The 26,636-nt window shown below is 35.6% G+C and overlaps 1 protein-coding gene across 2 annotated transcripts in view; it reads right to left on the reverse strand.

The window, feature by feature from the left end:
- PSMD14 (proteasome (prosome, macropain) 26S subunit, non-ATPase, 14) overlaps window positions 1-25,594 on the reverse strand; it is a 97,938-nt gene extending 72,344 nt beyond the window's left edge. Inside the window, exons 1-3 of one of the 2 annotated variants that reach the window (XM_012728936.1) lie at window positions 25,393-25,594; window positions 18,282-18,406; window positions 15,990-16,041 (exon numbers count right to left, since the gene is read on the reverse strand). In XM_012728936.1, coding sequence (XP_012584390.1) covers window positions 15,990-16,037 — 48 coding nt within the window. In that variant the 5' untranslated portion in view covers window positions 16,038-16,041; window positions 18,282-18,406; window positions 25,393-25,594. Of the gene's footprint in view, window positions 1-15,989; window positions 16,042-18,281; window positions 18,407-25,388 lie in introns of both variants that reach the window. The other variant, XM_004674610.2, reaches the window with a different exon arrangement.
- Between the last annotated feature and the right edge of the window lie 1,042 nt (window positions 25,595-26,636).

Genomic DNA, 26,636 nt, shown 5'->3' on the forward strand with positions numbered 1-26,636 from the left:
TCTCATTTTACTGATAGTTATATCAACAAATCAGTCTGAGAAGTATAATCACACTTGCATTAAACAATTGAACCCAAACCTCCTGACAACCCATTCTGCATCATTTCAATTATTGCAAAAGTTACTTATGTTTACATTTTGAAAAACACTGTTACTGCTCAAACTCATTTGCACAGGCAGCCCTATGATCATCACATTAACAAAGACTGGACCATTTGCACTGTATATTCCTATAAATTCAGAATATAAAGATGGCAATGCATATCAACCTGGCAAAACCCCTTCCCAAATTAAAACACTGCAAAGAGGCATAAATATTTTAGAATCAAAAAGACTCCACCTGATGGTAAATCCAAACTCCACCATTTAAAATTAAGACTCATTCTCCCTTGTGAAATGAAGCTGATCCTAACCATGTTACTAGTTACTGTGGGGATTAAATAAAACATAGCATTTAGTAGAGTATATACCTATCACTTCTTTTTGCTGTTTTCCCCATTTATTATTTTTTCCTCTTTTTATTAGTGAATTAATTTTTTCTTAATATTACTGTAGTTCCCATAGCTCTTACCTACCACATCTAATGATACTTTTAATACTTAAATTACCAATATATTAATTTTAATATAAGTATGTTTTAGAAACATACTAAATGTAGATATAAAAAGGCTAATTGATTCTTTTTCCTTCAACTAATTTTTTCATTCAAAAACATACCTTTTAGGTACTTAAGTCAAAAAAGAAAATGAGTAGTACAGTATGCACAGATATGAAGTATAACTTACAAATGTTACTTGTTCAATATAATTCTAAGGGTTTTATTTCAAACAAGCAATATCACTGAAAATACTAATGAAAAATTTATATCTGAACTCATAACAGACATCCAAATCCATAAAACTGTTAGGTCAGAATTTTTATTTTCCATTTATTAAGAAACCTTATTTTAATGATTTTCTACCATATTCCATGTACCATGAAATTTTTAAATTTAAGTAATGTTTATATTAAGACAGTGACCCAACATAAAGTTGGCTAACAGGAAAAGCAAGATGTAGTGCTTGAAATGTACAATTTTGCAGGCTGATATATAAAAGTTCTAAATTAGCATATGAAAAGCAATCTACAGATGGCCATGTACAATTCAGAGAAGTCAAGTGAATAAAAGGTGGAGACTGTCTGTACTTACAAATCTAAAATGGGCTAAGCAAAGCCTTCTGAATGTTCTGCCACAATTCAACATTAAACATAGGTCTTCAGGCTTGCTATGGTCTCACTGCTCAAATAATAAGTAACAGTAAAGCTATCACTAATACACCACTTCTAATTTGAGCTGCTAACACCTTTCTAGAGGTGCATTTCATACTTTACTTCTAATAATGCCATAATCATGTAAAGTGGATATTACTATATAAATGAGGAAGCTGAGGCTCAAAGTTAACCAATATGTCTATCAGGAATAGAAATACCAAAGGTAAGAGGTGAAGTCCAAACTCAATGCTGAATCCTTTACTCTTTCCATCACATTAGGCCAAACTTAGACTGATTACAAAGTAATTCTACTTCTAGGAATTTACCCTCTGGAAACATACATGTTTTCAAAAGGATATTTACTTCAACACTGTATATAAAATGAAAGATAGGATTCAGTCATTAAAAAAGAAGGAAATCTTGCCAATTGTCATGGATGGATGGATCCTGAGGGCATTATGCAAAGTGACTGAAGTCAGACAAAGAAAAACTAATACTAATGCTAATACTAATACCTAACTGTGGAATCTAAAACAAAACAATCTCATAGATACAGAGAACAAAATGATGACAGCCAGATGTGGCTTTGAAGGGGGTGGGTTGGATGAGCAACATGAATGAAGGGAGTAAATAGCTATAAACTTCCAGCTATAAAATAAGCCATGGATGTAACATGCAGCATGGTAACAATAATTAAAATAAATACTGCATATCTGAAAGTTATTAAGAAAGCTTAAAAGTTCTCATCACAAGAAAAAAGTTATAAAAGACAGGAAACAACCTAAGTGCAAATAATAGGGGACTGGCTAACTAAATCAGGGTTCATCCATAAAATGAAATAGCAAATACTCATTTAAAGAAAACAAAGCAGCTATATAAATAGGGATAATCGTCAGGTGTCCTATTAAAAATGTATACTGCAGCCCTTCCTGGTGGCACAGCGGATTAAAGTGCAGCACTGAGAATCTAAAGCTGGTTCTGCATGAGTTCGATTCCCGCCTGCCTGGGAGGTGACCACATGTGTGGCAGACCTCTCCTGACCTGCCCGCTGCTCCCCTCAGCAGTGTACTTCATTGATCTGCCTGTTCTGTTCCCCACTCTATCTCTGGTGAAGCCTCTCACCGCCCCTGAGCCTCTGGCCTGTACCCCAGTTCTGTATGCACAAATAAATAAATCTTAAAAAAAAAAATGTATACTGCATTGTCCAACATAGTATTCACTGACCACAGCTATTTGGACATTAGTTATCTAAAATTAAAAATGTAAACATTTAGTTCCTCAGTCAAAAACCCCACATTTAAAGAGCCAGTTACCACATGTGACAGACTAGTGGCTACCATACTGGGCACCTAGCTAGGTACAATACACTTCCATCCTCATAGCAAGTTCTGCTGGACAGCACTGATAGAGAATGTCTTTGGAAGGATTGAAAGACACTGGCAACACTAGTTGTTCTAGGGAAGAGCACAAAAGTGGCAAGCGCACTTATTCAACATTTTATACCTTCTGAACTCTGAAACATCTCACATACTACCAATTTAAAAATACTTTGTTTAGTTCTCAAGAACCTGCATAGCACAGACAGCTCAGAAGTTCCAAGACAAAAGAGATAGAAGCTAACAGAAGTGATCTCTTCAAGACATCCTAGAATTAGTCCTGACCGCTGTTCTAATTTTACTAAGCATTCATCTATTCACAATACTATTTTGTTATATCTGAGAAAGTAAAGGAAGAGACAGGAAAACACAACAGAAGAACAATGCTTACAACACATGAAAGAGTGGCTGTGGTCAAAGGCATGCTCTTATGAGGTCTTACTGTCACATCTATTTCTCTTCTTATACTTCCATTTAGCTCTATAAAGAAATTTCTTTAAAAACAATTCTTTCAGTTCTGAAATCACTTCTCCCACCCCAAACATGTTATTTCTTCAAATGTAACACACTGAAAGGTTAATTGTTATATATGAGGCTCAATTTCCTAAACTATATAAGGGGAAACCTGTTGCTTAATCAATGTTAATTACTAATTTCTAGAAATTTTTGGTAAGAAGAGGGAATAAAAATAGCAAGGACAATCTGAACTCTGTAACACATCATATACTACCAAACTTTTGAGAAGAAAATAAAACAAAAAAGAGTGACCAGGTATTCCAAAAGAACAAACACCACATTTGAATTAATACTTTTCTCTCACTGAGAAGATCAATTTGGAGAGGCTCATGGGACCGATAAACAAATTTTTTTAAGTAAAAATAAACATTAAGTAATTTAAATCCTTAAAAATCTATAGGACATGTGCTAAAATCATTTCACAACTGCTACATGTAAAAATTTCAATACTTACGTGGCCTTAGACTACTAGATATTTATTTAAGGGAGTGATACATTTGAATGTGTTTAAATTAATGAAAAAGTGCAAGAAACTTGCCAATGTGTGCCAATTCCATGGCCACAGGCAACGAGCATCACCGCCTGTGCCAGTGAGATCACCAACCAACATTACTTTGAAGACTGAAAGAAGCTGTTAACACGCTGGTTTAGTCTCAGAACAGGCCAGAGAAGCAGATTAAGCAGAACTTTACATCAGTGGCAGGTCTCCCAAGTTCTCTTGATGCCACAGAATTCGTAAGTGGGATCAGTATGTTCTAAAAAAACATGGAACTGGCAAAAGGAAAAAAGGTTCCACAGCATCGAGCAGTGTAATACTTGAAACCTCATCATCAAAGTGACAGTTTTCAAGTGCCATTTATGATGCCCTAGTCTGGAAACATCCCAGCTAACCCATCTGATCAACAATTTCACAGATGGAAGCACTTGATGGCTAATTGGCAAGTCTATTATTCAAATAAAACAGCTCTCTGCACCTCTTCTTTCATTATTACAAATCAAGGTAGAACAAGACTGGTCATTCGAATGAGCTTAGTAAGAAAGCCTCTTCCCGCCCCACCAAAATTTTTTAATGTAACAATTCATTTAGGTAGTTAGTTTAGAACACTTAATCAGTTTCCTATGGTAAGAAAATTGTCTTATGAGCTAAAAGAAATAAGCCTTCTTTAAAAAGTTATACCATTTGTATCTTACACCTTTATCAGTGTCAAAATATTCATTATAGTAAAGAATAAAATAAATGAAATATTCACTCATACCTTAAATGTTCTTAAAACATGGACAAAGTATTATATGTCAGAATAAAGAAAAACTCTCAATTATTTTAGGATTCTACAAATTTTAAAAGTAAACACCTTACTCTTCATCTACATTTTGCAATAAAAATTTAAGACCATTAAAGGTTATTTCCATTTATGCAGCAAGTAGCCAGTGGCAACACTACAGAAATTAACTACCTGAGGAAATGTTGATGATGGAGAATAGGTTTTGGTATGAGAAAGATTTGTGTTCCAACTCTAGCTCCACTTCTTGTTAGTTCCATGTCTCCACCCTATAATGCAGAAATAATTATTCCTACCCATGTAGGGTTGCTGTGAAGATTAAGTGAGGATATTAAATACATAAAATACCTCAGATCAAAACATGGGAGGTACTCAGCATTAGTCCCCTTGCCTCTCACACCCTCACCCATCCCACTTTTATGAATTCTACAGGAGAATCCTGATACAATTATCAAACTACACGGGTTCTCTTTATGGATTCACACATTTGCTCTAGATCCCACTGACAATGACATTCCCTATCAGAGTATCTGACTGTCTCCCTCTTGTATAACTACAATTTTCATAGCAAGCTGAAAGAGCTCAAACAGAAAGACTAGCTATAAAATATTTGAAGATCAGATGTAGTCTACTGAACAGGAATTATGTCTAGTAACCAGAACCTGCAAATGGCAAGGAAATGCAAAACAAGAACTGCAATATGTAATATTGCAAATTAATATAAAATCAAACTAATTTAAAATCAAAATGCTACCTTATTGTGATATAGCTTCCCACAAATACATAAATATACAGAGACATAGGTGAACAAAATGCATTCTATTAAGTAATGAAAAATTCTCATAAAATAAGAGCATTTTTTTCTCAAGAACAAAAAGGTGTACCTTGCTAAAACTAGGTTTTGCCTACTTTGATAAGAATTTTTCTCCTAGTTATCAACTCTCTGATGTCTCAATACTAGAGAATAAGGAAAAAATTAAAAAAAAAGCTACCACATCAGGTAAGATGTTATTGAATAAAAAAAAAGTACATACAATGTACACACAAATGTGTACATGAAATGTGTAAGAAATGTACATACAATGTGTAAGAGAAGTTTAACTTTCATAATCATTAATTTACTCCTTTATTATCCCAGATTCCTCCCCATTGTGCCTGACACAGGCATTTAGTCTCCTGAAGAGAAGAGCCTGTGAATCACTGGCAACAGTTTGAAAAGCAGCACTGGGAGGCTGCCCAGTGGAGACCGCTGCCCTGCTCTGGTGGCAGGCTTCCAGGACACTGAATCCAGATTAACATCCCACAAAGAACCACCTTGAATGCGTGTTGAGGGAGAGAACACTAAACCTCTCTGCCTGGTCCAAAACAATAACATGAATGGAAAAACTAGAAATTACATATACAAGCTGAAAATTGGAAACCCAAAGATCAATGTACTGAGTGAGCACAGTCTACCATAAATCAAACATGTAAAACAATGCTGAAGATAGGGAAGTAAAAGATTGTCTTTTTACGGTAACATCCCATAGAGTTAACATATTGAGATGATACTGTATGTTAGTTTCCTATACTAGACAAAGGCATCTTGTCTTGTCTCTCATCCCATATATACTTCCACAAAAATAGCACCAGATGTTACAGGATCACCATAAACTTGGACTTCAAATTTTAAATCTTATCATTTCACTTTTCTTCATATTGTTGGTTTTCTATTTCATCAAATGTATTTAAATCTGGGAGACAATTTCACTGTAATTAAAAATACATCACTGCTTTCCTTATGTCCTAAAAAAATTCAAACAAAGTTATTAAAGGCAGTTATATATTAAAATAGAAATTTAACATTCACAAGTAGCAAAGAAATTCAACGGAAGACCAACTAGAAACTACAAAGTTCAAACAAAATGATACAGAAAAACAATAAAGCCGCCATGAGGAATTCATCTCCCTCTACTTATCTGAGACTTCTCAAAAATATCAAAATTTTCATGTGGCTTTAATGTGTGTTCAGAAGAAATATACTAAAACAGCAAGAAGAATATGCTCTAATTAGCTTGCTTTTGACCCAACCTCCTTCTTAAGTTTCTACTGTAGAAACATCAGCTCAAGTACACAAATAGAATGATTATGAACTATGCTTTTAGAGTTATTCACATTATTACATAAAAGAGCAGCAAATGAAGAAAAAACCCTGAAGGCATCTTGTAGTTGCTCTGTTTTTAAAGCAAAAATCACTACCTATTTGTAATTAAACAATTAAAATTTAGTGGCACTTCCCTACTTCCAAACAGTAAAAAATATAGTCACATACCTACCAACATTTAGAAAGGCTCTTTGTAAATGTTCAAAAGTTACTCAAAAAGTCAAAGGAAAAAAACTAGTAAGAAACATACACCAAAATATTAAAATTGTCAATACAAACAGGTTAGCACTCAATGAATATTTTTTAAAAAGCCATAGAGGCTTTACACCCCCAGACTTCAAAATACACTACAAAGCTATAATAACTAAAACAGCATGGTATTAGAACAAAAACAAATACCAGACCAATAGAATCAAATTGAAAGCCTAGAAATAAAGGTACACATCTATAATCAACTAGTCTATGACAAAGGGGTAATGAATATACACTGAAATAAGGAAATTCTCCAATAAATAGTGCTGGGAAAACTGGATAACTACATGTAAAAGAATGAAACAGGATTACCAACTCTAAGTAGTAATCTAGATTACAAAACCAACTCAAAATGGGTAAAAGACTTGAATGTAAGACCTGAAACTATAAATACATAGAAGAAAACATAGGCACATTACTATATGACATATATCTCAAAAACATCTTTGATGACTCATCCCCAGAAGCAAAGAAAATGAAGGAAAAGATAAACTACCATCACATCAAACTAAAAGCCTTCTTACAGAAAACGAGGCAATAACCAAAAAAAAAAAAGAGAGAGAGAGAGAGACAACCCACAAATTGGGGGGAAATATATGCACTCTATACAACTGTAAGGGGCCAAAGATCCTCAAAGAGCCTATACAACTCAACAAAAACAAAGCAAATAATCAAGTCAAAAAATGAGCAGAACTAAAAAGACACTTATCCAAAGAGGAAATACAAATGGTCCAGAGATATATAAAAATATGTTCAACATCACTTATAGTCAGGGAAATGCAAATCAAAACCATAATAAGATTCTACCTCACACCGGTGACAGAGAAAGACTCATATGTAAAAAATGGTGACAATAAATGCTGGCAAAGATAAAGGGGGTAAGGAAAGGAACCCTTTTACACTGCTGCTGGAATGCAAACTGGTCCAACCACCATGGTGCTGTGTAGAGGTACTTCAAATTACTAAAAATGGATCTACCACATGACCCAGTGATTCCACTCTTAGGAATTTACCCAAAGGACAACACACAAAGAATGTCTGCACTCTTATGTTTATTGCAGCACTATTTAAAATAGCTAGGATATGGAAACAACCTTACTACCTAAATACCCAAAAATGTATAAATGGGTCAAAAGATGTGGTATATCTATACAACAGTCAGCAATCAAAAAAATATCAACTCAATCCATTTGCAACAATACGGATACAGCTAGAAGGGATTTTGCTCAGTGAAATAAGCCAGAAAGAAAAAGAAAAATGTTGGATGGTTTCATTTACAGGAGGAATATAGGAAAATTGAACAAAGGATCAAAAAAAGGAACTTGCAGGGAAACTATAGATCAGAGGCATACAGTAAGGGAGGTGGCAGGAAATAGATCAAAATGGGACAGAAGAATACAAGGGACTATGTTGATGATTCACAGGTGATGTGGTAGGAGATTTATGGGGACTACACCTAAGAAAAATCAAATGTATAAAAACAATAGTATAAAACAATGGTAGAAGAAAATAAAGGTTTATAAAAAAAAGAGTAAGGAGCTTCTTTAGTAAACCTTTAATAAATAAAGGTTTTACTAAATAATTGTAATTTATTGTAAAATCATATTGTAGTTGCTTATCTCTGCCCCCATTTTGTCTTTGGTCTCATCTCTGAAGTATCCTGGTTTTTTAAAAATTTTGTGTCTGATAGGGCCCCTCCCTGATGGTGCAGTGGGTTAAAGCACTGCACTAAGAAGCTTAAGCCACTTCCACATGAGTTCAACTCCCGCCTGCCCCAAAGGAGCTCCACATGGCGAGGCAGACCTCTCTTAACCTGCCCGCTGCTCCCCCAGCAGTGTACTTTGTTGATCTTACTGTTCGGCTCCCCACTCTGTCTCTGGTGAATCCTCTCACCCTCTGCATCTTTGGCCTGTACCCCAGTTCTATATGAATAAATAAATCTTTAAAAAAAAATTGTGTCTGATAAATATTAACATCTTTGCTAAAAGACTTCGCACTGGTATCCTACTCCCTCCTAATCATGTTATCCTCTTCTAAAATCTAAAATTAGGGTACAATGTAGAACATCTAAGTGAGGCAAAAGAAAAAAATTCTGAAAAAGTCTAGCTTGTACAAACTGCCTTTAATTACCTTTTCCCCAAAACACAGTAGGTTGAGTATCTTTTTATATGTTTGGCAATTCTTGTTTTACAAATTACCATTTTATGTTTTAAGGTAGTCTTTTTTGACTACTGATTAATGATTCTGTTAATATGTGCTACAAATACCATCTTATTGCTTCTCTTTTATTTCTATTGTCTTCGTTGGAACAAGAGTTAAACACTAAGGCAGTTATCTTATCACCCTTCTGAATTGTATTTCCCTACCTTGAGATCATAAAGGCATAAAATTTTCTTTCAAAAAAATTTTGGGAGGTTAGCTTCTATATATCCAACATGTTCACATGCTAATTTATATTATCCATATAAAAACCATCTAAGATGGGTATTTTTAATGCATTTCTGTGCACTTTCTTTATATTTATATCGTCAAACATTGTCATTACACATCTCCAGGGCTTTTTCATCTTCCCAGACTCAAACTCTAAATCAGATTAAACACTTAATTCCCCACTCTACTATACCCCCAAACTCTGGTAAACACCTTTCTACTTTCTGCCTTCATAAATCTGACTTTTTCCAAATATATTTGAAATCATATAATATTTGCCCTTCTTTCATTCAACCTGAAGTTCTCAAGAGTCAACTACATTTTAACATGTGTTAGAATTTCCTGGAAGGCTGAATAGTCCACTGACTATTTGTAGCACATTTATTTATTCATCCATTGATAGGCATTGTTATTTATTCATTCATTGACAGGCATACCACCTTTTGTTGGTATGAATAATGGCATAAGCATTGGTGTAAAAATACTCATTTGGGTCACTGTTTTTAATTCCTTGAGGTAAACATCAAAGACAGGGCAGTGGGACCATATGGCAATTTCATGCTTAAATTTTTGAGGAACCACTGTATTGTTTTCCACAGGGCTCATACAATCTGATATTCTTACCAAGAATGTACAAAGGTCCCAAATTCTCTACATCCTCACCAACACTTGTCATTTTCTAGCTTTTTTGGATAACAACAATCCTAATAAGTATGTCTTCCAAAATTGTAAAGTTTGATTTTCACAAGTAGGTTTTCAATTTATTTGGTGTACAGAATGGGTAGGAATCCAAATTAGTTTTCCTCTGGAAAAATACACAAATACATAAGATGAAACTATAATAAATTTATTTTTCCCCTCATATGGAAAGTCACTTGTTTCAATATCATTTCATTAGTAGTACTCTCCCTCCCCACTATCACCAATAAAGTCCTCATATATACAAGTCTATTTCTCAGCTTTATTTTTTAAATATTGATGTATCTGACTATCTCTATACCAACCTGAATCATACTTGAGTCATTCATTACTAAATTATGGTACAACTTGGCACAGCAAGTTCTTTTTCCTTTGTAATGATTTCCTGGCTATTTTTAAAAATAATATAATAGTTTATTTTTATATCACTTTGTGCATTTTTCCATCTCAGTTATAATCCCTGTGGGCTTCCCATCACCAAATCACCCGCGTGTGATGTCTATTCTTAAACAGTTTTCTCTTACATGAATAATATAAGAATTTTTTTTTTTTTTAGGAAATGGTTTTCTAATTCCACAAAAATTCTTGTTGGTGTTTTTTAACTGAACTAGACTGAATTTATGATTAATTAGAGAACTGGCATGTAATAATGTAATATTTAGAATTGGCATGTAATATTTAGATATAATATTTAATCCATGAAAATGGTATGATTATTCCATTATTCCAGTTGTTCTCCCAGCACTATATTTATCCTTTCTATAAAACAGTAGATCAGGACCTCCCCAGTGGCCCAGGGGTTAAGTCTCAGCACTACCACTGCAACCTCTCTCCAGGTTGCAAAGCTACCTGAGCTGAGTTCACTCCTGGCCAGGGAGCTGACCTGCATGGCACAGCAGACCTGTCTGTTTCACCCAGTGCTCCCCTTAAAGTGTATTGCAGTGGATCTGCCTATTCTGCTCCCCACTCTGTGTCTGGTGAATCCTTTCACCCTCCCCTACCTCTGTACCACTAGCCTACAACTCAGTTCTTCTACACAAAATTAAATAAATAAAAATCTTACAATAAAGGAATAATTTTTAAAAAGAAAAAAAAGTAGACCAAAAATTGAGACAAAAATTTTAAACAGCATTTCTACTTTAAGATCTATAATAGGAAACCAGTAAAAGTTATTAGTTACAAATACAAAATCTATTCTGTGTGGAGTTGAAAGTTACAACAAAATAGATTATTCATTAAACTAGCTTTTAAAACCTAGTCACCTGAAGTCCCTCTAAATGTAGTTTGCATCTCACTATTTTCAGAAAGCCTTTTATAACAATTCATCTATACTATTTTCCCTTATTTTTTGCACCTGGAAATTACTGAGGTCTGTATCAGAAAGATATAAACTGTTGACATCCAGGTAATACACTCTCGTATATATGCATTGTTACTTCTACATGGTGTTTTTTTTAAAAACTGGAGACAAAAAATTATGTGAAGACAAAAAAATGTATTTCACATGCATACACAAAATCACACAATTTCTGACTATGCTTTAAAATTTAAAGAATATATATCATCTCATTCAGACACCAAGCAAACAGAGACTACATGTCTATGCTTCCTTGATTAAGACAGCAAGCAAATCACACAGATTTAATATACTGCCACCTAAAAGAGTCCTGTTAATTTCCAACTCACATTCTTTTAGTCAAAGCAAAAATCACAATCAGGCTAACTTGAAAACTGATGGGAAAATACAATTCTTTTATGTGCTTAGAAGGTTGAAAGTCAAAAATATTTCACCTAAATAACGATTTTGCCTTCAATCTCCTCCCTTCTGCCTATTTTCCAAACTAAAATAACTACTCAAAAACAGATTGAATTATCTCACAACTTGCTAAAAATAAGTCTTCTTGAAACTACAATACCTATGGGAGAAAAGTTAAAGCACTAAGAATGATATTCAACACCTTTCAGAATACAGGCAAATTACTTTACCAGCATCTTTCCCCATTACTTAACCTCTTATCACTATCACTTATCACTAGACTATTGTCTAGTCTTTCTGAATGTTTTGGTATAAATATCATCTCCTCAATTCAGTCCCATGTCCCTTTTTGTAGGAAAAAAACTAAACATTTAATTCACTAACTATACATCATTTATAGTGAATACTAATATTTGTTTATTCATTATCTGTCACTTATTATGTACCAGGCATTTAAAACATAATTTTTATGTGTCTACTAAAGCATAAGGACTCTACACTAAGCAATGACATTTTTATATATCTTGGTATTCCCTCTAGCATAATACCTGAAAACACTGGCTTACAAAAGGACCTGGTAACAGATGTCACTGATATTTTACTTAAGTTACATCTACTTCTATGTTTTAACTTGACTGTTTCTAAAGTTAAAATGGACCAATAGATTTGAACTAAAACTGGTAGACACTGAACAATTATACTCAGGCTATGCCCATCTCTTGAGTTTTGTTTTTTGGCTTTGGAAATAATTTTAGTCAAATCAAGTAGCCAAATTACAACCATAAACAATTTTAATTGAATTACCTTACATGTTTAGCAACTTCAATTAATAAGTACTTCTCAATTTAAAAGCAAAGTAAATATAAAAACACTTGAAATTTAAAGTTATTCATTTATAATTTAAGTAGTTAAAAGGAAACATTTGTTTCTGCTTCAAACCACTGGTTTAAATTATATTGAAATAGGCAGCTATGAAACATTTTCATGAAGTTAGTTTATCATTGTTCAAGTTCTAAAACCTAAAAATGTTAACATTAAAAAAAGAACTTCCAGTTTTTTTGGTCTATATGGACACCAAAATGAAAAATTAGGGAAAGTTACCACGATAAAGTTAATAGAAGATTCAGTTTTATAAAAAGATAAACAGTGTGGAAATTAAACTCTAGCTAAAAAAAGCACTAAAGCCAGGCCAACAGACCTGTCAACTTGAACAATTCCTCCTAATAAAGAGGACAGAATATAGTCTCATTAGAGACTATATGGAGGTAAGAAAGCAGATTATGTAAGCATAGCTATCATTATTATTATTATAATTTTAGAAACAGAAGAAAGGAAAGGGTAAATGGCAGGATGCAGTAAAGTTCCATTATATTTTGGATCTAGGAGATGTAACATCTTTGCAGGGAAAGGGGCAGGTATAGATTAGCAACAAGTTAAAAGAGGATGCAATAAGAGAAGTGGAAGGATTAGGCCTTGAAAAAGAAAGGTGGCTTCTAGTTAGGAAAAATTAAGGATTCTGAGAGTTGGGGCCTCTCTGGTGGTACAAGGGGTTAAAGGACAGCACTATGAAAGACACTGTAGCACAAGTTCGATCCCCAGCCAGGGAGGTGACCCACGTGGCACAGCAGACCGCTACTCCTCTCTAGCCCGCTGCTCCCTGAGCAGTGTTATTTCAGTGTATCTGCTTGTTCTGCTCCCTACTCTGTCTCTGGTGAATCTTCTCACTCCCCACACCTCTGACCTATACCCCAGTTCTTGTATACATAAATAAAAAAATCTTAAAAAGAAAAAGAATTCTGAGAATGAGAGAACTGTGTTCTACTCCTATTCCTATGTTTAACAAAGGGCTACATGCAAGTTTGCCAATAAGTGAGCTACCCCTATTTACAAGGAAATTCTGCCTTTTCCATTAAGTGTAAAACAGTAATACTTCCCAAAGATTTTTGGAGGGATAAAACAATTTATTCCTCCTCTTCTAACTTTGTCTGCTATGTATTATCTACTGGAAACAGTACCTATTATCAGTCTAAAATATTATTCCTGTTTATTCAAAAATAATACATGTAGGCCTTTGCTGGTGGCACAACAGGTTAAAGCACAGCACTACAAAGCTGGCTGCAGCCCCACTTTAGCACAAGTTGGGTCTGCCTCCAAGGAGTTGACCCACATGGCATGACAGACCTCTCCTGACCTGCCCTCTGCTCCCCTCAGCAGTGTACTTTGTCATTCTGCCTGTTCTGCTCCGCACTCTGTCTCTGGTGACTCCTCTCACTGCCCTTGCACCTCTGGCCTATACCCCAGTTCTGTATACATAAATAAATAATCTTTAAAAATAATAATACATTTAGCATTTCATGTGAGTCAAGTAGAAGATTAAATGAATTTTAAGAAAAAAATTAATCGCTGAATACTTAGTATTTGATAAAGGATATATCACAGAAATAACAGCCTTATAAATTATTTCCTAGTAAGTTCCTTATAATCTAATTGAGGAAATAAGCCACACACAAAATGATTCTTAAGCAACATATTTTTAAGTTAAAATAAGCGTACAAGCTGAGGATAGAGAGGCTGGTAAAATGGAGGAGAAAAAATAAGGAAAGATTATTGACCCAATACTTAGTTTTCCACTTAAGAAAAAAGTTTACAGTGGTCACTGAGATACATAGTTCAACTGGAAGTCAATAAAACCATTATTTCATGTTAGACAATTTCTGAGTGTGGATTTCCAACATGGATACAGAATGTACTACTTCAAAAACTTAAGCATAATTTAGAGGTAAATTATGTATTATCATTGTTTTTACTAGTTTCAGAGTAAAGAAAATCCAGAAGCTAGCTAGAAATGTTTTCAAAAATATGGAAGCAGCTTTGGAAGGGCCAAGTTCAAAGGGCTTTAGGCCTCTTCAGAGAATGGATTACATAACTTACAAAAATGAGGACCCATGAAGAAACAGTCTTCCAGTAAAGGAACACGAGGAATATTCAACACTAATGAAAGTAAATAAAAAATAACTGAAGTGTACACAAGAATACTATATAGAATCAAAAAAATGATTTCAACTAAAAGGAACTATAGTTATAAACCACTACAAACCTAATCAAAGAATGCTTGTAAAAGGTCTCCAAAGCACTGAAAATTTAATGTGGTCTCAAACAAAACTGTTTTTTAACACTAAATATAGATTACTTTTGGGGCCTCCCTGATGGCGCAAGGTGTTAAGTCTCAGCACAAGTATCAGCAGCACTACAGCATGAGTTCGATGTCCAGCCAGAGAAAGGGGCTACATGGTGCAACAGACTTCTTTTGTCTTGCCAGCTTCTCCCCTCAGCAGTGTATTTCAGACAATCCACCAATTCTGTTTCCTACTCTGTCTCTGATGAATCCATCCCGTACCTCTGGCCTATAACCAGTTCTTATATGCATAAATAAATAACTATAAATCTTTAAATATGGACACTTTGAATGATGACAAAGCCACTGATAGTGATACAGAAGTGAAGGAAAGCTGGAAATCAAAGAGGTTAAATAGGCAGGTTATAAAATAATCCCAAAATTTAGCCATAAAACAATATATTACAAAAGAGTCTCGGGAAAGAAGCAACACAGTCATCTCTTCTATGAATGAAGGGCTAGAAAAATAACTAGTGTAAAATTCTAAAGAGTCAGAATTTCTCTTTAGTTCAAAGCAGATAGCATATCCTAGGAGAAAAGTCTACCTAGGGTCATTTGCCCAACAGCATGGAACAAGGTAAATAATAGTATTATAATAACTGAAAATTCATTTAATTCTAATAAGAACAGAAAACATGTACAGCAATTTTAAGAAAAAAGATATAATACCTATTAATTCATAATTACTAGAAGGAATTTATTGTTGGTTGAGACTATACACTCTATGGCTCAGTTTCTGGATTTTACCAACAGTGCACCATGTTTACTTTCTAATATATTATCTTTGAAGTCTACATATATTGCAAACCCAAAAATAATATGTTTGAGTCCTTTTTTTAAGTAAAGGTCAATTCTGATAATCTCATTTATCCCCAAATTTTAAATTAAAGCAAAGAGAAAATGTTTATTCCTAAAAGGAAAATAAGTTAATTGAAAATGTTCTCTACATTTTATTTAGTGTTGCAATATAGCAACCAACAATAGGTAAATTCTTACCATTAGGTTATTTGTATGTCAAGTTCCTTTGGTGTGATTTTTTTTTTTTTTTTTTTGGGATAACTAAGGAAAGGCATGTAGTTTACAAAGAAATGCCGAGAGTTTATATACTAACCTGGCCCAGTCCAGGCATACCTCCTCCAAGTCTAAGAAGTCTGTCCATATTTCTAGAAAACAGAAACAAAGGAAAACGTTCCTAAGCACAAAAGTGTTTACTCAATTGCTATCTATATAATTCACCTTCAGTCACTCAGTATGTCAAAAATATTGGTGGTAATTACAACACAACATCAGACTTCCTGTTAATTAACACCACATATTAATTCAAGAAGCTGTCTTCCATGCTAATTAACAGACCTTATTTTACTGCTTTGGTTTTGGGTTATCCCTAGTTTTAAAGACAAGCAATCTTAGCATACTTTCAAAACTTTGCTATCATTAAGTTAATTATATTTTCATATTGTTATCTAATAAAGTACCTGTATGAGGAAAAAGTGCCTGAAATGCTTATCATATGTATGATTGAATTTCCTTCAATTTGTCCAGAGTGTACAAATAAAAATCCTCACTTTTAAATTAAATTTTAACATCCTCATTAGTAAGTTCTGTGCTAATTAACTTACAGCTTGTCAGTTATCATCAAAACTACATGTGAAAGACATTGTGAGCAGATTATGGATCTCTGAATTAGCATCAAAGGCTTTTTAAAAATGAACTCATTATACTAAAAGAAATGTAAAGTAAACATTAACTGCATTAAGATAGTGTTCCAGATATTTTGTGCTTTTTCAGATGTTGTAGAGGCACATATCTCTTTCACTAGAGAAATTTAGCTGCTGTTTTCAATTATAACTTTGTAGATAATCAATAAAGAGGGTCAGCTTTGAAATATCAATTTAATGTTTTCTATATGTGGAATAACTACAGAATGCATTCGCATAAACTTGAATAACTCGCAGAAATCAAAGAAAAGAAAGAGTAACTGTACTGATATCACTTCAAATATACAAAGTAGAGCAACAAAATTGCAAAAATTAATATAAGCACAACTACTTTAAACATGACAACGGTGTGGTTTTTTTCTGTTTGAAAATTGCTATTATGCCTTAAAATTCCTCCTCTTTCTAAGGATATACTTTAGATTTACTTTAGAAAATGACATTAGAAATTATGTTCTAAGTTAAATGCCAACAGATTAGTCATTTTGTCCATGTTGCTAGATATACTGCTATATATATTGTCCAATCGTATTAGTTGACTTCACTAACAACAGAATTCTATGCATTTATATAACCATGTTAATATTATAAAGTTTAGTAAAGTCCATAAGTAGAAAAGTAAATGATAATACCACAGAACCTTCACAAAGTTAAAACACCCCAAAATCCATCACGTATATAACAGGAACAGAACACTACTGGCCTCTGAGATTGCCTTTCATGCTCCCTCCCCAGTTCTCCTAAGCTGATAAGGTAGAATTCTACCCTCTAACAGCAAAAATTAATTCTGCCATGTTTTAATTCTATATAAATGAAATAAAGTACTTTCCATTTCATTTGCTTCAATCAACAAGTTCATGAAATAATAGACATTTTTTAAAAAATGAAAAGGCACGTAAGAAAATGTATTATTAGTCCAGACCAAATTTGTTTCACAACCTTAATTTATCCTCCTAATAGCAGTAGCAACATTATGTATAAGATCTCCACAAATCCTCATTAAAATTCCTCACCTCAAGTATGGCATTCAATACATTTTTTAAAGGCTGTACGAAGAAGAAAAAAAAAAAGTCCTCTGTATTTTAAAATGCTAAAGATATTTCTCAAGAATATATTATCAAAGAAAAAATTCTTTTGGACCATTTCAAACTTATAAACTCAAAAAAAAAAGTGGAAAAAAGCAAACAACATACAGTATACTTTAGACATTATATATATTCCAGGCCAAAGTCGATTCCCAGCTGTGTTCAGTTTATCTATTCCCTCTGTGTTGTTTCTGATGACTTTACACAGACTCCAGATGCTGTGAATATACATGAGCTATGTGGGGAGCAGAGGGAAAGAAAATCTGGCAGGTCAAACCTGTGTTTTTAGCAAAATTAGATGTCTCAGCAAACAGTAAAAAATATTCAACAAACTAAAACATTTAAGATAAAATAACCAGGTATAATAAAAACATTAGCATTTGAAAATGAAATATATTGATAAACATTCAAATCACAACACTTTTTAAAAAGTTCAGAGAAAACAAGAACAAAAATGTCAGTTATCTAAATGACTTCTGTGAGTTCTTAAATCTGGCTATCTAGCACACAATTACAATTTTGATGTGTGTTAAAATTTTTTATAAGATCTTTAGATCATATCCTGAAAGAATAGAAAAAAATAAAATACATCTTAATTCTCACCTGATCAGTAACTACAACTCTGATGGTGTTAAGCTTCAATTTGTTAAGCTGGACAAATTTCTTCTGAACTCAAGTTCCTGCTAATACTGGCAGGTGTAACTTTTCACACGTATATTTTCTCTCTCCTAAAAGAAAATAAACAAGATATAAGTGTTTTGAAAACCAAGGAGAAAAATGTTATGCCAAAAGCTTTATAAGAAGCAAAAATTCCTAAGTGAAACAGAAATCAAAATGGACTTGTATTCACAATTTCCTGAGAGGATGGAATGAACCTCCCATAACCATACTGGGAATATTAGTAAGTTCCTTTTTTGAGTACTTTTCATTCTATGGATTGGTATTTCATGACTTAGTCATTTTAGTGGTATTTCAAATAATAAAGAGAAAATTTACACATATTTTTAAATAGGACAACAATTACCTACAGGTGTAATGCACATCATTACAAATTTATGATGTAGTATGGGATCCTACTGATGTTATTTTTCCCATATCTTAAAAATATGCTTTTTCACCATCCTACGAGGTTTCTTAATTATTCCCAACTATCCCAAAAAGAAAGATTCAAGTGGATGAATAAGATTTGTCCAAAATGATGCAATAGTGAAACACAGGTATTCATTCCATCACCTTCAGTCCAATTGTGCTACCAAAGCACTACTTCATCTTTCAAAAAGATTAAGAGAGCAGAACGTATCTTTGTAGTCCCTTTTTTAGCTTTCATTGAGAACAGTTAAGAATTCATAATTTTAAATATTCCACCAATAATGGCAAAGAAAGGTAAACAGATTTAAAAGTTTTAAATTACTAAGAGAATCAGATGAATGTAAAGAAACAAGTAACAGCATTCTCATCTGATGTTGACAAAAGTTGAAAAACAAATTGATGGTCTGTGTCAGGGTTTCTTAGCTTAGGAATCAATTAGTGTTGAAGACAATTTGGCAACTCTTCAAAAGATTCAATACAGAATTACCATGTGACCCAGGAATTCTACTCCTTGCTGCATATACAAAAGAATTAAAAACAGGTATTCAAAACAAGTTCATGTACACAAACCTTGATAACAACACAATTTACAATAGTCATGTTACAACACAGATGAACCTCAAATCCATTAAGCTATCTGGAAAAAGTCATGCACAAAAGGTCACATACTGTAAGACTCAATTTATATGAAATATGCAAAACATATAAATCCATAGACACAGAATGCAAACTGGTGTTGCCAGGAATTGCAAGGCAACAAAACAGAGAAACTGCTTTATGGGTAAAAGATTTTACTTCAGAATGATGGAAATGTTTTAGAACTATATAGAAGTGCTAGTTGTACCACATTGATTTTACCTCAAAACATTATCCTTTTAAAGAATCAAAAGAGTGAACAATATATTCCTATGACCAAAAAATAAACTACATTTTATCCAGTTCAGCATTCAACAGGCCATTGCTATACACTATTATACAACAGCTTGGTCTGCTAAAGAGATGAGTAACCTTTCAATCTTTTATGTGGTCAAATGCTAAAGGAACTGCACACAAAAGATGAATAAAAGGAAACTAATAATGTAAAAATTTTAAAATCACTAATAGATGTTTAATGTAAAATAGAAATGTGTTACGAGAAAGATGATGGTTATGCGCTCTTCAACAGAATTATTAAATGTCAGTATTTTCAAAAAGTACTGCAATTGGGAAGACTAAAAGTTCTTCAAGTAGATGGTGCTAATGGTGGCAAAACTCTGCCCAAAGAGCTGACCCACTGCCCCAGCAGACCTCTCCTGTCTCACCCAGTGTACCCCTCAGTGTAGATGTTCTGTTCTGCTCCCCACTCTGTCCCTGTGAACCCCCTTACCACTCCCCTACACTTCTGAGCTACATCTCAGTTCCTGTATATATAAACAAATAAATCTTTTTTTTAAAATATGGAATTGATCTTTACAAGATGTCTATACTCGAGGTGATGGATGAAAGCAGGTAATTACATTCAAAGAAAGCTGTTTGAGATACATATACTTTCAAAAACAGACAAATACACACTAAAAATATGTATTTGTGGCCCTCCCTGGTGGCGCGCCGAGTTGAAGCACAGCACTGAGAATCTAAAGCCGCTTCCACATGAGTTCGATTCCTGCCCGCCCCGGAGGTGACCACATGGTGTGGCAGACCTCTCCTGGCCCGCCCACTGCTCCCCTCAGCAGTGTACTTCGTCGATCTGCCTGTTCTGTTCCCCACTCTGTCTCTGGTGAAGACTTTCGCCACCCCTGAGCCTCTGGCCTGTACCCCAGTTCTTTATGCACAAATAAATAAATCTTTAAAAAAATGTATTTGTTATATTAAAACTAGTTAACATTTATGATACAGTCTCACATAGTTACTTCCCCATTATTTTTATTTCCATATTCATAAAATGACTTAAAGTTGTAAAAAAATAAAAATAAAAAAGGTCAATGGAACCTTTGGGAATTGGTGATGACTAGTCTTCTTGGTGTTATAATGGCTATGAACTAACTGCGATCCAAATGCCCTGGGTTCATATGCTAGATCTAACATTTACTAGCTCGTGTCCTTTAGCCAATTACCTCTCTCAACCTCAGTTTCTTCACCTATAAAATGGATGACAGCATCCACCTTAGAGTTCTTCAGAAAATTATAAACAGACATAAAAAAACATTCAATGCTTGGCATAAACACTAAATGTTAGCTACTATCTGTACCTATGCTATAGTTCATTCAACAGAGATCCTTCTTCCCAAATAGTTTATCATGTAGTGAGCTTCAAAACACCTAGTATATTTCACAATGATAAATTAATCACATGGGAGAGGAGGAAATTCTATTTTGCAGCATCTAGAAATGGGGTTATGAAATCAAAGTGTTAACTATTAAAATAAAAATATATGCTTTCATTTCTTAGAAATGAAAGTAACATAAAAGGTCTATGAATCTAAAACAAGTTTTTTTTTAAAGATTTATTTATTTATTCATAGAGAACTGGGGTACAGGCCAGAGATGCGGAGGGTGAGAGGATTCACCAGGAACAGAGTGGGGAGCAGAACAGGCAGATCAACCAAGTACACTGCTGAGGGGAGCAGCGGGCAAGACAGGAGAGGTCTGCAGCGCCATGTGGTCACCTCCGCCATGTGGTCACCTCCAGGGCAAGCGGGGATCAAACTCATGTGGAAGTGGCTTAGCTTCTTAGAGCAGTGCTTTAACCTGCTGCGCCACCAGGGAGGGCCCTAAAACAAGTTTTTACACCTATCAAAAAGGGAAGACTCAAGAATTCATTCATATGATTAACTTTACTTGAAACATTATCAGAAAATATAAATGAAGTATGTAACTATATCTAATATGTCATGTATAATGTTTAGGATCCTAACTGTTAAAAACAGTACAAAGTAGGGATCAGTATTTTCTTTTTAAGATTTATTTTTTATTTATTTATGCATATAAGAAGTGGGGTATAGGCAGCGTTCTGCCACCATTAGCACCATCTACTTGAAGAACTTTTAGTCTTCCCTATTGCAGTACTTTTTGAAAATACTGACATCTAATAATTCTGTTGAAAAGCTCATAACCATCATCTTTCTTGTAACACATTTCTATTTTACATTTATAAACATTCATTAGTGATTTTTAAATTTTTACATTATTAGTTTCCTTTTATTCATCTTTGTGTGCATATCAATTTCCTTTTTTCATCTTTGTGTGCAGCTGCTTTAGCATTGGACCACATAAAAGATGAAGGGTCACTCATCTCTTCAGCAGATCAAATTGTTGTATAATAGTGTATAACAATGGCCTGTTGAATGCTGAACTGGATAAAATGTCGTTTATTTTTTGGTCATAGGAATATATTGCTTACTTTTTTGATTCTTTAAAAGGATAATGGTTTAGGCCCTCCCTGGTGTCGCAGCAGGTTAAAGCACTGCACTGAGAAGCCAAAGCCACTTCCGCATGAGTTCGATTCCCGCCTGCCCCGGAGGTGACCACATGGCGTGGCAGACCTCTCCTGACCCGCCCGCTGCTCCCCTCAGCAGTGTACTTCGTCAATCTGCCTGTTCTGCTCCCCAACCCGGCCCCGGGGAAAACCTCCCACACCCCCGAGCCTCTGGCCTGTACCCCAGCTCTGTATGCATAAATAAATAAATCTTTAAAAAAAAAAAAAGGATAATGGTTTGAGGTAAAACCAGAGACAAAGATTCACCAGAGACAAAGCCTGGAGTAGAACAGGAGATCTACTGAAATACACTTCCGAGGGTAGCAGTAGGTGAGACAGGAGAGCTCTCCTGTGCTATGTGGGTGGTTCCCTGACCAGGGGTCTGAACTCATGCAGCAGTGACTAGTGGATAGCTTGATAGTACTAAGACATTAACCCCTGTGCCACCAGGCAGGCCCAGGAATCAGTACTTTCAAAAGATTTAATATTTCTACTTTTTCAGCACTCAAGTGAATTTATATGATTACACAGGTTTGTTAGATTATGGTGAAATTAAAATACATCACCTCAAAACACAGATCCTTCAAACTTAACCTGGATCTCAAATGTGATGATTTTTTAAAATTTTCAATCTGTTTAAAAGGGACACTATCCAATAATTCATAAAATTCAGGGCCCTCCTTGGTGGTGCAACAGGTTAAAGCAAAGCTCTGCGAAGCTGGTCACAGCCACCTCAGCACCAGTTTGAGCCCCAGCCAGGGAGGTGACCAACTTGGTACAGCAGACCACTCCTGTCTAGCCCCTTGCTCCCTTCAGCAGTGTATTTCATAGATCTGCCTCTCACCACCCCTACACCTGTATGAATAAATTAATAAATCTTTTAAAATTTTAAAGCAAAATCCTGATATCTTTTTAGTTTTTCATGTTTATCATTCTGTTTCTTAGTACATCTTAAGTACATCTCATGATGTACTTAAATACAATTCTCAGACTGAGAGTAAATCCCTTTTTAACCACTCCATATTTGTAATCTTACTGTATTTCTAATTCTCAAACTCTATAATTTATAGCAGGTAATTAGGAACTTCTTATCTCATTTTCTTAAGGGCATTCTTCAGTGGAAAAGAGAAAGTCAACTTTTAAGTTTTATCACTCAAATAGGATTTTGAAAGCAAGATCTCCCCCAGTTTAGAGGATAGAACTGTAAATATCTCTTGTGCTACCTTGTAATTACAGCATTCAAGTACATTTATTAAATACTACCTGATACAGAAAAAGGTTCACCAAGAAATTTTGTTGTTTGCACTCAAAGAATTTACAATCTACCTACAGAGGCATGATATAAACCCCTGAAAAATATATAAAGTGAAAGCATGGTAGTTTACAGCCAGAATTCCTCCTTCACTGTAGGACGTGGTACAAATGATCCAACTCTAGAACTCATCTATAAAAAGGAGTAATACCTAGCTTATAAGTCTGTTGTAAAAATAAATACAAAGGATCTAATACTGTTTCTGGACCATCCACAGGAACTCAATTAACTACTGTTGTTGCTGCTATTGTTATCTTAGAGGTGGAAAAGACTATTTAATCCAATTCTTATCTTACAGATGGAAATATCAAAACATCACAAAGTAGAATATGAATGGTACTTAAGTGCAACACGCAGGGCATATATGAGTTCATGAGAAAAGATATCAAGAGTATTCAGGTAGTTTCCACAAACGTAATTATGAAAAAAGCACGCCTAAAAAAACTGAACACAAATAAAAGCAGTTGCTATTAATTTTCAAATATAGCTGTGAACCTACATACTAAACCACAAGGTTTACATCACAAGTATAAAAATAGGATGAATCCCATCATAGAAGTTAAAATGCAATTCAACTGCAATAGCAATATATTATTAACCAAACACATTTGGGGAAATTTTTTTCAACTCAACAGGTGAGGTCTCACTGAAAGATCATGACTTCAAAACTTTTTGTTGTAATTTTGTTCTCATATATCGCTTCTCAGCCTTTTAGCTAAGATCAAGTGTAGTAATTTTGTTCTCAGACAAAGTCATGATAGGCTATTTACTAAATAACACTTCATTAAACATATCTTAATCACAGGTAGTTCTGAATCACCGTATACCTTCATCCATCAATATGCACAATAATCCGTATAATTTGCTTTAGAAAATTCTCTAACTTTAACTTCAAATGTGCCTGTAGGTAGCTCCACAACCAAGAATATCAACACTGTCAATCATCCCCATTAAAATTCGGTTCTTTTTTATGTCAACAATATTAACAACAGTGAGTCAGCAGCATTAAAACTTACTTCCATGAGCAGTTAAAAAAGAAAAATTCACCGAGAACTATATTCCTGTGTTAATTTTAAAAGCCTCTTCCTGCTTTGCCTATAAAATCGGTCTTTGGTCACCATTTCGAAAATTATCCATCACGTCACTGTATCTGTAATCAAACTCTCCCGTAAAGTTTACATTGTTTTTCTTTTGACAGACGCAAAGTAACATCCCCGCGAAAGTAAAGTTCGATGAGGGAAAGCAGGCTTAGATTTCCACCTTCTTGAAAAATGGGATATCAATTCTCTAGCAACGACTCGGGACAAATTGATGTTAAAGTTAAAAGGCAAAGCAGGAACAAGTTTGTTTTGAAGATTTTTCAAGGTTAAAAACAAGTGCATCTCCGAGGTTTCTATTTCTGGAAGGGAGTTGAAACACCAAGAGAGTCACAAGGTACAAGGAGGACAAATGATAAAACCACTATGCCTCCAATGGGAAAGTTAATTTTAACTTCTCTCCCTGGTTTCCTCTGTTAGCTTGGAAGTTTTTCAACAGAGAAGTAACTATCAATAGAGCACCAACAAACTGAGGCCATAAACATGAGTTCTCCCTGTACAGGGAAGAGAGGTCCCCCCAAAATGATGAATTGTGCGGAGCAAAAAATCCGGAAGAAAGGAGACCACATCCAGAACTCATTTTGCCAGAAACCCGGGGAGCCGGTGGGGAGGACCACAGAGCCTGGGCTCCTCCCTTCGGGGCCCGGGCCTACAAGTGGTAACTCGGCTGGACAACGTGACTCAGGAAAGTACGGGGCTGGCAGCGGCCTAGCGCGGCTGCCTCCGCCGCCCTCCATGGCCTCCCTTCCCGGTCTTACCTACAGGCGGCCGGGAGCGGGACTCGGCGGTCAGACCTTGGTCTTCCAGCTGCGGTGACACGGAGGCGGCGGCAGCGGTGGCGGCAGCGGCGGCGGCGGGGCACTAACAGCGGTTCGCGCTCCGTAGGGTTCAGGCTCGGCGAACCCGCGATGAATCAGCCCGATTCCATTCAAAAGAGTCGCCCGGGCCTCCCCGCGAATCACTTCCGGGTTCACCGCTCCTCTTCGGCTTCCGTTCCCCCGACGGCCAATTGGAGGCGGTTCGGCGAGAGGCGGGCGGCGGGCGGGCGTCCCGGGCGGAGCCCACTGGACCCATGGCGCTGACTGCCTCTGTCACGGCCGGCCGGGCGGGCGGTCCTGTTTGTGGGGTGTTCTGCGTTTTCTCTCCCACAGCCGCGCTCCCCCGCCACCCCCGATTTGTGGCTGCGGCCTACCAAAGCGGTTAGACAATGGCTAGGAAATGCAGCTGCAAGGGTTGAGTGATCAGAACCCCTTTCGTTTTGGTGATCACTGCGGCCTTACTTAAAAGCTGAAAGTTCACTTCAACTAAACTTACCTTGGTTATCTGAGGAGCAGAAGAGAAAAGGAAGGGGTGTGAAAAGAGGGAGGATCTCTCAAGTGTATTTTCCTGTAGTGTAGTCTAACTGCCTTGCCTTTACTGCTTTGCGAGAATTGGATTTTAGGAAAACACAGTTTCCCAAATGTAAAAACCACTCACTTTAGAAAAAGGAACTCTCCTGCACTGCTGGTGGGAATGCAAACTAGTACAACCACTATGGAAAACTGTTTGGAGGTTCCTCAAACTGCTTAACATGGAACTTCTCTACGACCCAGCAATCCCACTCCTAGGTATCTACCCCAAAAGACACAAATACACTGATTCAAAAAGAGACCTGCACCCCCATGTTTATTGCTGCTTTATTTACAATTGGAAAAACAGGGAAGCAGTCCAAATGCCCAAAAGTAGATGATGGGATTAAAAAGATGTGGTACAGGCCCTCCCAGGTTGCGCAGCGGCTTAAAGCACAGCACTGAGCATCTAAGGCTGTTTCCCCATGAGTTCTATTCCCGCCTGCCCCGGAGGTGACCACATGGTGTGGTGGACCTCTCCTGACCCGCCCTCTGCTCCTCTCAGCAATGTACCCCTCAGCAGTGTACTTCGTCAATCTACCTGTTCTGTTCCCCACTCTGTCTCTGGTGAAGCCTCTCACTGCCCCTGAGCCTCTGGCCTGTACCCCAGTTCTGTAT

Source organism: Condylura cristata, unplaced genomic scaffold, assembly GCF_000260355.1.
Source record: "Condylura cristata isolate star-nosed mole 26May11 unplaced genomic scaffold, ConCri1.0 scaffold00002, whole genome shotgun sequence".
Lineage (NCBI taxonomy): Eukaryota > Metazoa > Chordata > Mammalia > Eulipotyphla > Talpidae > Condylura > Condylura cristata.